General features: G+C 38.6%; 1 protein-coding gene across 1 annotated transcript; it reads left to right on the top strand.

Annotated features, from left to right (window-relative positions):
- Positions 1-3,002: 3,002 nt before the first annotated feature.
- On the top strand, positions 3,003-18,576 carry LOC121397356 (Fc receptor-like A). The gene is made up of 4 exons (XM_041574002.1): positions 3,003-3,144; positions 4,342-4,411; positions 18,140-18,351; positions 18,563-18,576. Exons 1-4 carry the CDS (start codon positions 3,018-3,020, stop codon positions 18,574-18,576), a joined length of 423 nt encoding a protein of 140 aa, XP_041429936.1. The 5' UTR covers positions 3,003-3,017.

Genomic DNA, 18,576 nt, shown 5'->3' with positions numbered 1-18,576 from the left:
TAGATAAGAATATCTTCCACTGCCATAACCAGTGCCGATTCTGGGGCTGCTGCCCCCCTCCTCTCCCACTCCGCGCTTAAAAATTAGCGTCGGAGCGGTTTTAAGGGGGCAGTATCGCTAGGGCATTGAGCGCAATGGTGCTCTTTGCACTAGCGGAGCCGAATTTCCAGGTTAAAACCTGGACGTTCGGCTCTTAACGTTACAAGAGGTGGCTTTTTGCCGCCCCAAATACTGAAATTCACAGCAATCGCATTTGTACAGTATGAATTATACAGGATAAGGACTCATGTTGTAACTACAGGAAAATTAACTTTATTATAGTTAAGAAGGGAAACCTATTTATTCTGTTTAAATAAGTCTACCTTTATGTGAAGTAAAATTCTTATTAGCCTTGTCACAGGCCTAAACAAATACACATTTGCTCCAAAATAGCAAAATAAATAGGAATCAAGTGCAGGGCCAGATTTACATAGTAGGCACCCCTAGGCCCACTGCCATTCGTCGCCTGTGTCCCCTCCCCTTTATTCAGGCAAATTTTTATCATCTGGACAGGAGCAATGGGGATTGCTGCATGGGAAACTAAAAAGGAATGTATCACAAATTCAAGAAGTGAACATATTTTAGTGTAAAAAAACACTTCTATCTGTTGCGATGGTGATCCTCAGTTTTAAAGAGTTACTGGCATAGAAAAAAATTTACAAAACAGAACAATAGGCAGTGGTTTTAGGCAAGTTTCACCGCAAAAATGATGCCCATAGATTCCAATGGGTGAAAAAAATTGTTGTGCGTCAAACAAATTTGTCAAAAAATGTTTTGTCGCCCATAGACTTCAATGCATTTTGGCAAACTGTCGCTGTTTTGCAAATTTTTAGCAAAGTGAAACAATCAGATTCACCAATCACTACTCGCCAGTTTACCAGATAGCAGTTCCCTGACACTTGCATTGCTAAAAAAGCTCTCATGCCCCACCTAGTGGTAGATAGGAGAACATCACTCAATATTGAAAATCCAAGTCCAGCTAACATAAGTCACAACTCAATTAAATTGAGTAGGAAAAACAACAGCTTATCTGAAAGCAGTTCCATTGTGAAGTGCTGGCTCTTTCTGAAAGCACATGACCAGCCATAATAACCTGAGATGGCGCTTATATTACAATTAGAAAAATGTTAGAATAAATGACTTGCAATGTACATAGTGTAATTTAGTATTAAACCATATAAAACACCATATACTATAGATATACCATAAAATATAGAGTGAATGTAGCACAATGATAATAGATATAAGAGCTTTATGCAGTCTACTATTAGGAAATGGAAACTATAAGACTCACATTAAAAGCTCTTGTTTCTATAGTTTTTATGTTAAATTCAACCTCCCATAAACACCTGTTTCACAAAGCTCCAGAAAAGTACCAGAGAGTAACCATGTCTAGTGCTGGTGAAAACATATGTCATTTAGTCTGACTTCAATTTATAATGAAATAAAAAAGAGAAAGTAATGAGTGAACAAGGGTTAAACTGTATGCTCCACAGTGGCCTGTCTGCTGGAAGAGGTTCATCAGCCTTTGTACAGATTTAATGATACAGGTATTGGACCTAGAGTTAAATAGAGAGAAGATCTAACTATTGGTTCCTTACAGTTGATTAAAGAGAGGGATCTGACTTGTGTCAGTGAGTTGAGGATTAGTACTTAAAGGAAAACTATACCCCCCAAACAATGTAGGTCTCTATAAAAAGATATTGCATAAAACAGCTCATATGTAAAATCCTGCTTCATGTAAATAAACCATTTTCATAATAATATACTTTTCTAGTAGTATGTGCCATTGGGTAATCATAAATAGAAAATGGCCATTTTAAAAAATAAGGGCCGCCCCTGGGATCGTAGGATTCACTGTACTCACAAACATACCAACAAACCATACATGTTAGGTCACATGAGCCAATTAACAGACAGAGTTGTATCTTTTGCTTCCTCACTTCTTCCTGTTACAGTTAGTTAGTTGAAGTATTTCTGGTCAGGTGATCTCTTCCTGTTACAGTTAGAGCTGCAGTATTTCTGGTCAGGTGATCTCTTCCTGTTACAGTTAGAGCTGCAGTATTTCTGGTCAGGTGATCTCTTCCTGTTACAGTTAGAGCTGCAGTATTTCTGGTCAGGTGATCTCTTCCTGTTACAGTTAGAGCTGCAGTATTTCTGGTCAGGTGATCTCTGAGGCAGCACACAGACCATCACGAAATGGTGGCTCAAGGCAAGAGATGTAAAAGGTCAATATTTACTTAAATATATATTACAGTTTGGTAAGATTCTTTAATATGCCACTTAATATGATATGAACTATCTGTTGCTTAAGTGTTCATTTTGGGGGTATAGTTTTCCTTTAAAACAAAGAGATATCCCTGCCTGATTTATATAGATGGGTTGTGCCATTTTTATAGAAACCTTGGGGTTTTTTTAACAATCTTTCTGAAAGTGATCCTTTCTTTGCTTTTGCTCAGAAATCGTGTCTACAATTTCTTTAATCTGTTTTCTCTCTTAAGTTCTCTGAGATTTGTGGTTTTATAGGGACATTAGCTCTTACAATAGACAGACAAGGTAAAACTTGAGAGCACAGTCTCAAAAGTGCTGACTTCTCCATGTTTGTGGGGTCCTGAAGATAGAAAAAATTAAGATAGTAATAACGGGACTTCTCCACCTCCTTACAATTCCTTTTCTTACTCATCTATGAAATCTGAGCAATTACATTAATTATACTGGATGAACTGTTACATTGGCACTTATTCACTTTATAATTTATTAACTGGATATTTAATCCAACCCAGCATCATTTAAAAGTTATATACAACTGTGGGAATTAATTACCAGTGATTGGAAAGTTTATAATTAATTCTGATTTATTTATTAATTTAGCACTTCAAACAGAGCACTTTGTAACTTTAAAGCAAAGGAGAGTATCGCCATTACAATTTTTGCACTAGCACTTTACAAACAATACATAGGTTTTTGAAGTATTGCGCATGGAGGCCGATTTTCTGGTTGGAAGAGCAAACATGACAATGAGTGGTTTGTACAGATGCACCCGACAAGTGAAGGACGGTGTCATAAATTATAATTATACTAGTGAAGAACAAATTGCTGTAAAAGGTAAACTTAAATAATTACAATTTTAATTTGTATTTATTTGGGTCAAAATCCCTAATAAAACTAATGACCATTTCATAAAAACTTTTGAACTAATAAAATCTGAAAGACTTCTGGCCATAGAACATAATGGTTTATGCCTTCTCATTTCAACCCACAAGTGAAATAAAAAAAAGTTTATAAATAAATATTGGGAGAATGTGTTTTTGGGAAAAAAAAACTGTGAGCCAGGAAAAGTATTCAACCAATCTGGCCCATGAGAAAATTTTATTTTATGCTTTATCACGTGAAAAATGATGGGCGAGATTCAGTGAGGAGAGAAAACTTTTGATCTATGTAGTTCAGGTCCAGTTTTTTCTATGGATACACCAAATCCAAGCAATTTTTCACAGGATTCGGATTTGGCCAGATCCAAGAGCCTGGCTGAACAGAATCGGAACCTACATGACTTAATAAATTTGCTGTGTGTGCTTCGCATATGTATATTTTATTTACCGCAGTGTGTTGGAAATGTATGCCAGTCACAAGGGTTTGTATTTGGTTTGGTATTTGGCTAAATCCATACTGGAGAATGTGGGGAATCAGCTGAACCCTGAAAAGCAGGATTCAGTAAAGTTTTTTCCCATAGACTTCCAAAGGACGTTATATAGGAAGGCTGGTATTTTTTTCTAGAAAAGGTGGCAATTAGGGTTGCCACCTTTTCTAGAAAAAAATACCAGCCTTCCTATATTCTTATTGTTTTTTTCCTATTAATAACATTGGCATCAAACATCATTTTTTACCAGCCAGACCAGTAAAATACCGGCCAGGTGGCAACCCTATATGCGATAAACAGTTTTCCTCACTGAATTGCATCTGGCTTTATGAGAAAATCTGAAATTGAACTAGGAGATGTCTTTCTCATCTAATTGAATCACCCTTTTGGGCCAGATTAAATTCAATGAGAAAAAGGTTTATCACGTGAAAACTCAATATGGGATGCAATTCAATTCCGAAAAACTTATCTCACTGTTAATCACATGAAAACTCAATTTAAGTCTAAGGGAAAAAAACAGAAGCATTAAAAAAAAAAAAACATGTTTTCCCACAACAGTATCCCTTTAAGTGGGTGCTATACCTGAGGTGCTTGTTTATATCAATGGCAGTAATAAGGCATAATAATTTGTATTTCACATTATTATTTGATACTTTTTTTTCTAGAGCTGTTCTCCAAACCAGTGATGAAAGTGAATCCCAATCATCTGACAGAAGGAGATCACATGACCATAACATGTGACGCAAAGCTCAGCCCATGCAGGAGCATTTACGACTGGCATTAATATCAAAGCATATTGGGATCTTAAGATCTACATTTCTACATCTGTTTGCTATTGGATTTGGAGTGGATGAAACTGATGGACATTTTTTCAGCCGTTATTGTGCTTTTGTTTTTTGATATCAATAGATGGGAGTGAAATCTAAAGGGGTGGTTTGTGTGCCCTTCCCATTTCAACCCAGATCCAGTGGAAAAATTCACAAACTGGCAAAATTTTTGCCAAAATTTGCAAATGCATTAAAGTCAATTTGCTTTTTTTTCCCCCTCAAATTAATTGGAGCCAATGGGTGTTTTTTTCTCAAGTTGGCTTTAAGTCCTATTTCAACCCAAATCCCGTGTAAAAGGCCACCACATCCGTTTATCAGGGAATGAAGATGCCCCAATAGCCCCTGATCTTATTTTCTGCTGACTCCCAGCACATGCTCTGGGTTGCTGTCACTTACCTGTTCTTATGGACCGACTCATTATATACTGTGTATATAGAATATAACAGTCCCAATCATGGCATTGGTAATTAATACAGATTCTCATTACATGGCAGCTCAAACACCAGCATCAGAATTTAATATTCAGCCAGGTAGCATTAATTATGATTTCTTGATTATTTCCCACACTGCCTAAGCTTAGATTCCACATAGCTGGCCAGGGCACATGGAGCAAGTGATGGCTCCTGTGTACAACGGTGAAGACCTGGTTCATTACTGTTATAGAAGTGCTGCGCTTTTAGGCTGGTGCATTTCTAGCCTTATTTTCTTTTAGGGTTTAGTTCTCCTTTACAAACTCCTTTTTTTACACATGAGCCACATTCAAATGTAGAAAGTTGGAGAGAAACTCAAGCATGAAAAAATGTTCCTGGGGTGCCAAATAAGGACTGGGACTGGGTATTTGGTAGCCCCTATGTTAGAGTCCTCCATCGGTGCCCGTGGAATACACGCAAGGTTGTCGAGTTTTGGGCAGAAAGATTGCTGTCCCCTCACAATGCAGGCTGTCGGTGAGTACCCAGGCTGATTGCAGGCTACATTCCCCCCACTATCTGTTGTTAAAAAAAAGGATTCCCCCCTGACCTGGTTAATATGTGCTCTTCCACCTACCAGTGATGTCACTTCCAGTTCTTGCGGGCCCTGGGTCTGGCCTAAGATTGGGGCATTGCCAGTAGGTTCCGGCACTTGGAAAAGTGGGATTTTTAGATGGCCAACAGTTCTGGGTTTGGCTCTCACCTAGTAGGTCTGGGGTGGGCGCGGGACCCACACAGAACTCTACCCTATGTGAAATTGCAGCCTAAAGGAGGTTGTGTTTGGCAGTGTAGGCAACCAAGTCTTGTTTTCAAAAATAAGCAACTGCTTTGAGGCTACTGGGAGCAACATTCAAGGGATTGGTGAAAAACATGTTGCTCGCTAGCCACTGTATGAGGACCACTAGTTTAAAGCAAGATTGGGCCCATAACCATCGTATGGTAGGAGGGACCAACTGAGTGATGTGACTTTTGAGTTATTTTTTCTTCTCTTCTTCTTTCGTTTTTTTTTAAACCCCCCCTTTGAATTACAACTACCTATTGTATCATAATCAGTGTCGGACTGGCCCACTGGGATACCAGGAAAAGTCCCGGTGGGCCCTTATGCTGCTAAACATTTGGCCTATTTCATGATCATTCCCTGTTTCTATGAGATCAAAGAGGCTAAATAGGTGGAATGGAGTATAGTATGAAAGGAGACTTGGAGAATAGAGGTGAATGAGGAGAGGAAGAATAGCAGTACTAAGATTGGTCCCTGATCTAAGATTAATTGGTGAACCCCTGGTCAAAGGTTTTTGGGTGGGTCCCTGGTGTTCCAGTCTAACACTGATCATAACTGACTAACAATGTTTTACTTTCTTTTAATAGAGAGAAGCTTTGAACCAATAGGAGTAGAAATCACTATGGCTTTGCTGATGTCCTTTCTCACTGTGGGGCTCCTTGTCTTTGTGTTCAAAAGTAAAGTTGCCTTATCCTTCTTCAACCATCACTCTTACCCAACAAGCTCAGGTAACACTGCATCGTCATCATCATCAACATCCTAGATGTAATGAAATGAGTGATAATAAAATAGCTGAGCAAGCACTCTTAACTGCACTCACACAGTGAAACAAACTTTGTCTTAAAGTCTTTATGTGCCCACTAATCCCTATGGCACAACAACAACATTTATTTTAAAAGGTGGGTTAAGGTGGGGCACTTAAGCTAAATATTTAGTTTGTGTACACATTGTATCAACAAAAAAATAATGAAGATTTTTTCCTTTAAAAATACTCAGGGATATTAATGGAGACTCCCTGTAGATGTTGACTGGTCCTTGTCTGTGTTTCAAATGAGGGGTGGGCATGTTCTATCGATCCCTGTCAGAAGAACAGTGGGAGGGGGACAGCCAATCACAGCCCTGCAGTCACAAAAGCAAAGCCAGGCTTCAGTTCCCTATCAGGTTCAGCTAGCTGCTGATTGGTTCCTGTCCTATAGTGCAGTGAGCTGAGTGCTGCACAGCCTGGGAAAGGAGGCAGCAGGAAGAGGAAGAGATGGGCGGGACTAGTAGGGTTTCTGCAGAAAGTTTCAATAAAGTAGCCAGAAACACAACTTTTTCAAGCACATTCCTTTTATATCCAAATGAGTAAAATGCACTCGTACATTCTTGTTTTGCACAAAAAATTGCACCTTTAAGAAAAAAAATAAATAAACAATATTTGACCATATTGATTACTGCCTGATTGACCCTCAAAAAAAAGAAAGAAATGAAATGGTTAATGTGAGAAAGATTTTGACAACAAGTAGGTACTATCTCCTCACCTTTTTCAGAAAACGCCAGTCGGTCCCAATAAGTATTAGCCTGAAATTTTGGATTCCATGTCTGTATATGTAGAATAATTCAGCAGCATCCTAAATCTAAATGCAAATACAGGTGAAAATGTATTGGGTGCCAGACAATATTGTCACGTTTATACATGTTATACTTCTGAATTATTCTACATACTGTCAATCTGAAATGTCAAATGGGTCGATATCCTGCTTACATATACAGGTATCCCAACGGATCACCCATTCCTAATATTCCCACTAGTGATGGGCGAATAAATTCTCCTGTCATAAATTCACTGATTCGCAAATTCTGCGGCAAAGCTGGAGAAATTCGCCCCCATCACTGATTCCCACCTCCCAGTTGGTAATGACATTGTGTAATGAAGTCTCACCCTGGTGGTCTAGTGGGGGGACGGCAGGGACGCCTGCCGCCCCCTCGGCGGGGACGCCCGCCGCGCTGCGCCGATCCTCTTCTTGTGCCGGCTCTCTCCTAGTGCGCGCGCATGCGCACTTCCGGATTTAAAGGCGCATGCGCGCTGACGTAATGACGTCAGCGCGCAATGGTGCCAAATTCAAAAGTATTACAGGGGCATTCCCACAGTTTGTCATTGCCCGTGATAGGATTTGTTCCTGGTTCTATTAGCTATTGCTATTCCGTTTGAATCTGTTCCTGATTATCTGTTTTGACCCCTGCCTGCCTGTTTGACTATTCTGATCTCTGGAACCTGACCCTTGCCTGCCTTCGACAACTCTTCCTGCTAAATCCCTTGATTGACAACCCGGTTTGACCCTTGCCTGTCTGACGATTCTCGATATCTGCCTGCCTCGATCCTGCCTGTCTGACGATTCTCTTGCCTGCTCCATTTGTACCGTGACCATTGGCCTAACTGACTTTTACAACAGTGGTGCCCCTTTGCTTGCCAGAACTCCTCGCTTTGCTTCTCTCGAAAAGTCCAGGTGGCATCTGAGTACGCTGAGGGCTCCTCCCGAAGCCAAAGGCGGTCACACTACTGGTGAAGCTGAGCCGAGACCAGGGAGCTTGGCATTTGTTCTGGTTTAGGGTGCCGAACGTGACACATTGGCACAGAGAATTTCCACATTTTGGCACTGGCAAATAAATCTGTGAATCTCCCGCGAAAATTCACCTGTGTTGAAAAAAAAATTGGACGCACGTCCGAAAAGTCGCTTTCGTCAAAATCGCAGCGCATCAACTCGACACCCATTGACTTTAACGCTAGTGTCAAAAATGATGCAATCGATTTTATGGACGCAAGTCCAATTTTCAATTTCTATTTTCATGATTTTTTTCGCGAATTTTTTGCTGTTTCAAGAGTTTTGCGGGAAATTCACAAATTTTTCAGCAAAGCTGGAGAAATTCGCCCCCATCACTGATTCCCACCTCACAGTTGGTAATGACATTGGCACAGCGAATTTCCACATTTTGGCACTGGCGAATAAATCTGTGAATCTCCAGCGAAAATCCACCTGCGTCAAAACAAAAAATTGGATGCACGTCCGAAAAGTCGCTTGCGTCAAAATCGCAGCACATCAACTCAACACCTATTGACTTTAACGCCAGTGTCAAAAATGATGCGATGGATTTTATGGACGCAAGTCCAATTTTCAATTTCTATTTTCATGATTTTTTTCGCGAATTTTTCGCTGTTTCAAGAGTTTTGCGGGAAATTCACAAATTTTTCGGCAAAGCTGGAGAAATTCGCCCCCATCACTGATTCCCACCTCCCAGTTGGTAATGACATTGGCATAATAAAGACTGTTGAGTTGATTAGGAGAAAATCTCCAACCTGGCTGAGGATTTCTGTTTCAATTGTCCCATGACCTAAAACTGAACCAAAACTCAATCTGATAATATCTGAACACAGGATGAGCTTTAGAAAACTCCGCTTCTCACAATGCATTTAGGAAAACATCATCTTACCTATAAAATAAGGATAACATTAAAATTCTCACTGCTATTAAATTTCAGAAAAATTCCAGATGATTCATTGAAGGTTTAAAATGATTGTATTAATTGTGTCCATCCATAGGAATGAATATTCTTTACTAGACCTGGAGATGAGAGAAAAATATTCCATTAAAACAGTGAGGAATGACCCAAATGGGCAGAACAGAAATACACTTATGGCAGATTTTAATTAAAAAACAAAACAAATAAACCCATGAAATTTGACAACATACGGTATTTTAGCCTTTCAGAAAGGACCTGATTGGTTTTCAATTTCAAACAGAGGCTGAGGCAGGTGTCCTATTGGCTGGTGCATTATTAGAAGATGTGCAAGGGCTACAATAAACTTGACTTTGATCTCTTAACCTGTGTGTTGTACCTCTCTACCTTATTTTTAGCATCAGTGGAATCCAGTGGAAACAAAAAGGATATGAGTTACAAGTACATAGATGTCTAACCAGCTCCAAAAGGTCAGTCCAAGTCAAGTTCTGTACAGGAATGGGACTTGTTATCCAGAATCCTCGGCACCTGAGGTTTTAGGGATAATTTCCTTAATTTGGATCTTCATACCTTAAGTCTACTAGAAAATCATGTAAAGATTAAATAAAGCCAATAGGCTGGGTTTGTTCCGATAAAGATTAATTGTATCTTAGGTGGGATCAAGTATAGGTATAGGACCTGTTATCCAGAATGCCTGGGGTTTTCCAGATAACAGATCTTTCAGTAATTTGGATTTTCATACCTTAAGTCTACTAGAAAATCATGTAAACATTAAATAAACCCAATAGGCTGGTTTTACTTCCAATAAGGATTAATTATATCTTAGTTGGGATCAAGTACAAGTTACTGTTTTATTATTACAGAGAAAGAGGAAATCATGTTTAACAAATGTAGATTATTTGGATATAACAGAGTCGCTTTTCCATAATTCCGAGCTTTCTGGATAACGAGTTCCGGATAACAGATCCCATAAATGTATAGTATATTTATGAATCTCCATTGTGCCCTCAGTAGGGTAGATGAAGTGGGGTTTTACATGTGAGCTGTTTTATGTGATACTTTCACGGATACACCGAATCCAGGATTCGGTTTGGGATTTGCTTCTGCCCGACTGAACTGAATCCAAATCTTAATTTGCAAATTAGGGGGGGGAATCACGTGACTTGTAACAAAACAAGGAAGTAACGCATATGCAAATTAGGATTCAGATTCGGTTCGGTATTCTGCCAAATCTTTCGCAAAGGATTTGGGGATTCGGCTGAATCCAAAATAATGGATTCGGTGCATCCCAAGATATTTTAGAGAGGCCTACATTGCTAAGGGTATAGTTTCCCTTTGATAAAGTTTGTGGTGGGGGTCAAAGCCTTTAATAGTATAAGAATATTAACATTATTTTTATACACTTCCAATTAGTGCTGAGCAGTTATATGAATTGTCTGTTATATAGTGTAGATCGTTAGTAGATCGTTAGCAGTGCTGATACCTGAGCTCTTAGATATACTCTACATTTTAAGTAAATTTAAAGGACTTTCTATTAAATTAAAAGAATGTTTCTTTTGTTTTACATATAATTTTGCTTTTTGTTTGTTGCAGGATGAGAACAGGGTGTTGTTTATGCCCCAGTGAAGAGAGAGAAATACCTGCACAATATCCACAACAAGAGACTTTTGACCTTTTGCCTTCATTTTCTCTGTCCTCCCAGGAGACTCAGGGTTTATTCTTTTTCATTTTCTTCTTTGTTTTTAACTTAGAGTAAATCATTTCAATGTGTTTTTCTATGAGAAACTGTAATAAAAATAAAATGCTTTTCCTTATACCCTAAAAGAATGTGTAATATTATAGAATTCAGTCCAGTTGTACAACATCAGTTCATTATTAATTCATTTCTGATAAGAAGTCACTGAGGGGTTGTTCTGTGACCATATAAAGGCACAAGGCTGCAGGCTGAGTTATACAGGGAACTCTGAGTATCACTCATGTATTATAAGGGATAATGTACCCCCTACTGTAAATGATAAGGATATTAGAAGTCACTGAGGGGTTGTTCTGTGACCATATAAAGGCACAAGGCTGCAGGCTGAGTTATACAGGGAACTCTGAGTATCACTCATGTATTATAAGGGATAATGTACCCCCTACTGTAAATGATAAGGATATTAGAAGTCATTGGGGGGTTCTGCGACCATATAAAGGCACAAGGCTGCAGGCTGAGTTATACAGGGAACTCTGAGTATCACTTATGTATTATAAGGGATAATGTACCCCCTACTGTAAATGATAAGGATATTAGCAGTCACTGAGTGGTTCTGTGACCATATAAAGGCACAAGGCTGCAGGCTGAGTTATACAGGGAACTCTGAGTATCACTCATGTATTATAAGGGATAATGTACCCCCTACTGTAAATGATAAGGATATTAGAAGTCACTGAGGGGTTGTTCTGTGACCATATAAAGGCACAAGGCTGCAGGCTGAGTTATACAGGGAACTCTGAGTATCACTCATGTATTATAAGGGATAATGTACCCCCTACTGTAAATGATAAGGATATTAGAAGTCATTGGGGGGTTCTGCGACCATATAAAGGCACAAGGCTGCAGGCTGAGTTATACAGGGAACTCTGAGTATCACTTATGTATTATAAGGGATAATGTACCCCCTACTGTAAATGATAAGGATATTAGCAGTCACTGAGTGGTTCTGTGACCATATAAAGGCACAAGGCTGCAGGCTGAGTTATACAGGGAACTCTGAGTATCACTCATGTATTATAAGGGATAATGTACCCCCTACTGTAAATGATAAGGATATTAGAAGTCACTGAAGGGTTGTTCTGTGACCATATTAAGGCACAAGGCTGCAGGCTGAGTTATACAGGGAACTCTGAGTATCACTCATGTATTATAAGGGATAATGTACCCCCTACTGTAAATGATAAGGATATTAGAAGTCACTGAGGGGTTGTTCTGTGACCATATAAAGACACAAGGCTGCAGGCTGAGTTATACAGGGAACTCTGAGTATCACTCATGTATTATAAGGGATAATGAGAGGTTCTGTGGCAATATAAAGGCACTATTCCAGATGTTTAAATAGAGCCAGACACAATTCAGTGAGAAGTTATTCTCAATGTTTATTGAAGACTGAAACAAAACTGAAACTGAATTAGGAGAAAAGTTTAAAAAAAAGGATGAAATGGAGAAATATGGATTTAATAATCTCATTTAAAATGGACTGAGTTCCCGAATTGGGAAGCAGATGAAATCCTCTATCAGTTCCCAAATGATAAACAAGAGAGGGTGCAACACAGCGGGAAACATGGCCCTTGTCTAACATGTTACTCAATATGTCTCAGTTTCAACTTTTGATCATTTTGGCAAATTTCCGCCATTTTGCAAATTTTCAGTGAAGTGAAATGGGTTAGATTCGCCCTGCACTAGTAGCTGAATAGTTTTAAGTTAATTTAAAGGGATACTGTCACAGGAAAAAAATTTTTTTTCAAAATGAATCAGTTAATAGTGCTGCTCCAGCAGAATTCTGCACTGAAATCCATTTCTCAAAAGAGCAAACAGATTTTTTTATATTCAATTTTAGAAATCCGACATGGGGCTAGACATTTTGCAAATTTCCCAGCTGCCCCAAGTCATGTGACTTGTGCTCTGATAAACTTCAATCACTCTTTACTGCTGTACTGCAAGTTGGAGTGATATCACCCCCTTTCCTTCACCCCCCCCAGCAGCCAAACAACAGAACAATGGGAAGGTAACCAGATAGCAGCTCCCTAACACAAGATAACAGCTGCCTGGTAGATCTAAGAACAACACTCAGTAGTAAAAACCCATGTCCCACTGAGACACATTCAGTTACATTGAGAAGGAAAAACAGCAGCCTGCCAGAAAGCATTTCTCTCCTAAAGTGCAGGCACAAGTCACATGACCAGGGGCAGCTGGGAAATTGACAATATGTCTAGCCCCATGTCAGATTTCAAACTTGAATATAAAAAAATCTGTTTGCTCTTTTGAGAAATGGATTTCAGTGCAGAATTCTGCTGGAGCAGCCCTATTAACTGATGTGTTTTGAAAAAAACCTGTTTTCCGATGACAGGATCCCTTTAAGGACCTTCACCAGTGCACTTGTTTTTTTGTGGTGCTAAATGTATATCAATACAATGTATATTGCTGAGCATAATCCAATATCTCATCTTAATAATGTATAATATGTATTTATTCTCTGTACCTTCAACAGTTACGGTGACTATGGAAAATGCAGGTGAGTCTCACATTATTTGGTTTCTTCTTTTGGCATTATGAAAACCTGGGGTTTATTGCATGATTTTAGCAGTGTAAGAAGGGCTAATATCTTGAAATACTTTGGTTATATGTCTCTTTAATGTCTTTTATGGGTAACCATCACTACTGTTCTGGATTAGTAAAAATGTCCCAACACAGTATTTATGCTTTTGTTTTTTCTTACTCCTTATCCAGAAATTTTGAAATTACAAGAAGACCATTCCCCATAGACTCCATATTAAAGGAGAAGGAAAGTGATTGTATACTTGGGGTGCCAAATGTTAAGTACCCCCAAGTGATTGTATTTACTTATCTGACACTCGGGGTCACTGCTCCTTTCAGCAGAAAACTGCACCAGTCCGGGGTTTTTCCAGTGAGTGATCTTCTTCTTCTTCTTCTTCTTCTTTTTTCAAATTTCCTGGGAAAGTTGCCTAACGTTTGGCACCCCAAGTCTAAAATGACTTTCCTTCCCCTTTTAAGCAATTAATTCTAATTCTTTAAAATGATTTCCTTTTTCTCTGTAATAATAAAACAGAACATTGTACTTGATGGGAACTAAGCTGTATGAATCCATACTGGTGGCAAAACCAGCCTATTGGGTTTAATTCTTCTTTAAATGACTTTCAACAGACTTAAGGTATGGTGATCCAAATTATAGAAAAATCCCGTATCTGGTCCCAAGTATTCCAGATATTATATTCTATACTTGTATTTAACAAGTATAACCAGAACTCTACAAATTATATAATGGTCGTCCATATACTCCATTTTATCCAAATAATCAACATTTTTAATTGATTTCCTTTTTCTATATAATAATAAAACAGTATCTTGTACTTGATCCCAACTAAGATATAATTAATCCTTATTGGAAGCAAAACCAGCCTATTGGGTTTATTTAATATTTATATGATTTTCTAGCAGACTTAAGGTATGAAGATCCAAATTACAGAAAGATCCATTATACAGAAAACCCCAGGTCCTGAGCATTCTGGATAACAGGTGCCATACCTGTAATAGAAAAAAGTGTTAGGGTTGGGAAAAACCCAACCTAAAACTATGATAAAAAACTGAAAATGATTTGGAGAAAATGATTCAACATTCAGTACAGTTTGGGTGCATGTTTATATCAATGTCATTTTGTCTTTAAATTAAAATGAGTTGAATAGTGCATTACTGCTCATAATAACTTTGCAGCTTATAGGAATCTAAATCAGTATATGGAAAAAAGATCACTCCATCTACTGAATATATGTATCATCCTTAAATGGATACTGTCATGGGGAAAAAGTTTTTTTTCAAAATGAATCAGTTAATAGTGCTGCTCCAGCAGAATTCTGCACTGAAATCCATTTCTCAAAAGAGCAAACAGATTTTTTTATATTCAATTTTGAAATCTGACATGGGGCTAGACATATTGTCAATTTCCCAGCTGCCCCCAGTCATGTGACTGGTGCTCTGATAAACTTCAATCACTTTTTACTGCTGTTCTGCAAGTTGGAGCGATTATCACCCCCTCCCTTTCTCCCCCCCCAGCAGCCAAACAAAAGAACAATGGGAAGGTAACCAGATAGCAGCTCCCTAACACAAGATAACAGCTGCCTGGTAGATCTAAGAACAACACTCAATAGTAAAATCCAGGTCCCACTGAGACACATTCAGTTACATTGAGAAGGAAAAACAGCAGCCTGCCAGAAAGCATTTCTCTCCTGAAGTGCAGGCACAAGTCACATGACATGGGGCAGCTGGGAAATTGACAAAATGTCTAGCCCCATGTCAGATTTCAAAATTGAATATAAAAAAATCTGTTTGCTCTTTTGAGAAATGGATTTCAGTGCAGAATTCTGCTGGAGCAGCACTATTAACTGATTCATTTTGAAAAAAATTTTTTTCCCCATGACAGTATCCCTTTAATAGAAATAATTAAGCCGGAGTTACAAAAGAACCCGGCTTTACTGATGCAGCTGATACATGGAATGCACAAAAATGAAACTCACTGGGGCAAAAGAATTCAGCCGAATCCTGGTGAAAAAAGGCAGAATCCTGGCTATATTCCGAACCGAATTCTGGATTCGGTGCATCCCTACTTTCATTTAGGGGCAGATTTATCAAGGGTCGAAGTGAATTGGAGGGAATTTTTGAAATTCAAAGTAATTTTTTGGATACTTCGACCATCGATTAAGACACTACGACTTCGAATTTTCGAATCGTTCAAATATTCGACCATTCGATAATCGCCAAATTAAACCTGCCGAAGTGCTATGTTCGCCTATGGGGACCTTCTAATGCATTTTTCAAAGTTTTTTGTAGTCGAAGTAAAATCGTTCGGTTGATCGCTGAAATCGTCCGATTTTACTTCGACCGCAAAACGGTCAAATTTGGTAAAAAAAACTATAGCCATTCGATGGTCGAATTTCTAAATATATTTCACTTCGAAATTCGACCTTTGTTAAATCTGCCCCTAAAACTTGTAACTGTTAAATACTTGTGTTTTAATATTTATTTTAAACCAATTTGAGGGTCATGACACATTTGTTTAGGACATTAGAGGATCTTTTGTCTTTATTTTGCTTCCTTGGACATGTGTAATAATAAGTGACCACTTCAAGCATTTGCACCAACATCTCTAATAAAGACATTTATATATGATCTATATGTACCCGCCCTATTCTAATTGACCTAAGTGTAAGTGAACTAACAAAGTCTCACTAGGCAGAAATGAACGTTAGCAAAAGATCACTTTGAAATGCTCCCGCTAGTGAATTAATGCTAAAGAAAGTTCGCCAGCGTTCAGCTGCCGAGACACAACTTCACATTTTGATGAATTAGCGTAGTGGTAACGAATTAACGTCTGACAAAGTGTGGCGAAAAAAATCCAAATTTTGTGAATTTGCCCAACTAAATGTGTTGTGTGGCAAAATGCTAAACTAAGTCCAGGGGGCACATTTACTAAGGGTCGAATATCGACCCTCAAATTCGACCCTCGAAGTAAAATCCTTCGACTTCGAATATCGAAGTCGAAGGATTTACCGCAAATACTTAGATTGATCGATAAAAGTAAAAATCGTTCAAATCAAACTCGAAGGATTTTAATCTAACAAACGATTTTTCTTTGATCAGAAATAGCTCTAACATTGTAGCTCGGTAAGTTTAAAGTGGCGAAGTAGGTAGTCTAAGTTTTTTTTAAAGAGACAGTACTTCGACTATCGAATGGTCGAATAGTCGACCGATTTCTAGTTCGAATCGTTCAAATCGAAATTTAAGGTCGAAGTAGCCTTTTTCGATGGTCGAAGTACCCCAAAAAAATCCTTCAAAATTCTAAGTTTTTTTTAATTCGAATTCTTCACTCGAGCTTAGTAAATGTGCCCCTATCTGTACTTTGTAATGTGTTCATCATGTATATTTGCTGTCAAACTCACATATTATTTGTTCCATTACAGGAGAGGCTTCTCACAGAGCCTCAGTTTTCACATCTGAATCTGTAACTCTGACTTGTAATGTAGATTCCTCAGCACTAGGTGATCCAGGTTATCCTTGGTATAAAGATGCAAAACCAATAAAAAAACAAGACAGGAGAAATATACAATAGTCACTGCCAAAGTGAAACATAATGGGGAATACCAATGTAAATCCCATAGCAGTGATCGGAGTGAAGCCGTTAGACCGGCGGTTAGTGACGGTGAGTTTTTAAGGACATTTTTTCTGATATCAGACAGTTCTTTGTGTTTCACCTTTTATCTAATTACTGTCTTATTACATGTTACATGTGTGGTTCCTACACATGTAACAGACGAGTACAGCATACTGGCTATTATTATGACAAAAAATAGCTTATATCTGTAAAAGGTAAAAAAAGAATTGATTTATAGTCACAAACTTGACCTTCCTGTAGACTTCAAGGCTGTACTTCAGCTCCTCACTATTGCTCCCACCCTTTGGGCCACCAATTTAGTAATAACCACTAACTTTAACTTATAGTTTAACACTAATAACTAATATCTACGCAGTAAGGAATTTGTTGGTCTTATGAGTCAAGGGTTAATACTTGATTACTAATTTTGTATATTGGTGTGTTCCTTGCATCTGGTGGAGGGCAGAATTATGGCCACAAATAGGTGCCCTCAATGTTGGGGGGCGCTAGGCACTCACCTGCTTAACCTGCGTTCCCCTAGTTCCAGCCGTTGTGTAGCTTTGGAGGCAGCCGGCTGAGGCAGTTGTGAATTTAACATTGCTCCATGGTGACGAGTGGAGGGTCGAGACTTCATCCCCTACTCCTCGCCTCGTGCAGAAGGGGAGGCGATTGAGGAGAGATTTGCCTTGGTGCTCCAATTGGTTTGGCCTTGAAACTTTTATTCTGGGGAAACACTCTAAATTAAAAGTAAAACAAAAGACAATGTTGCTCATTTTTGCACTTCCCTGAACCTTGTCTAAAGTTAGTAAATACGGCCTTGTGTCTTTACTGAATAATCAGATAGCCCTAAATCAATAATCACCATTAGCAACGTATTATAATTTAACTTGCCTCTTTCCTTTCCTAGAGCTCTTCTCAAAGCCAGGGATATCTGTTTATATGTGGTATCTTTATGAAGGGGATCACATGACCATAACATGTGACACAAAGCTCAGCCCACACAGAGAGACTACAGAGCTACAGTTTGTTTTCTACAGAAATGGGCACAATGTGCAGGGATTCAGTTTATCCAACCAATATGGAGTCCCCTCAGCTCAGCTGGAGGATTCTGGGAATTATACCTGTGAGGTACAAACTCCAACCGGCAGTGTGAGGAAGACAAGTGACTCAAAAAATATCCAGATAAAAGGTGAGCAATGCCTTGAACTGTCAAATATTTGGGTTTTCTTCTTACGGCAAAACAATTTGCTAAATAAATTTGTCATGTCATTGGAACTCATTGCCAGTCGTTTATTAAACATTTGAAGCTCTCTCTATAGGGGAATATCCTAATGGGGTTTTTAAATAAACTAAAAAACATTCGTTTTTTTTAACTAAGCTTTGTAAATCTTTTTGTGTAGTATCACATCTATAA

This window comes from Xenopus laevis, chromosome 8L, assembly GCF_017654675.1.
Source record: "Xenopus laevis strain J_2021 chromosome 8L, Xenopus_laevis_v10.1, whole genome shotgun sequence".
NCBI classification, from domain to species: Eukaryota; Metazoa; Chordata; class Amphibia; order Anura; family Pipidae; genus Xenopus; species Xenopus laevis.
The sequence above is the reverse complement of the archived record's forward strand: the minus strand, read 5'-3'. Positions and strand labels throughout refer to the sequence as shown.

Coding starts and splice junctions, on each gene's coding strand:
- LOC121397356 (XM_041574002.1), top strand. CDS start 3,018: ATGGAGGCCGATTTTCTGGTTGGAAGAGCAAACATGACAATGAGTGGT. Junction 3,145..4,341: donor AGAACAAATTGCTGTAAAAG/GTAAACTTAAAT, acceptor TTTTTTTTCTAG/AGCTGTTCTCCAAACCAGTG. Junction 4,412..18,139: donor GGAGATCACATGACCATAAC/ATGTGACGCAAA, acceptor CATGACCATAAC/ATGTGACACAAAGCTCAGCC.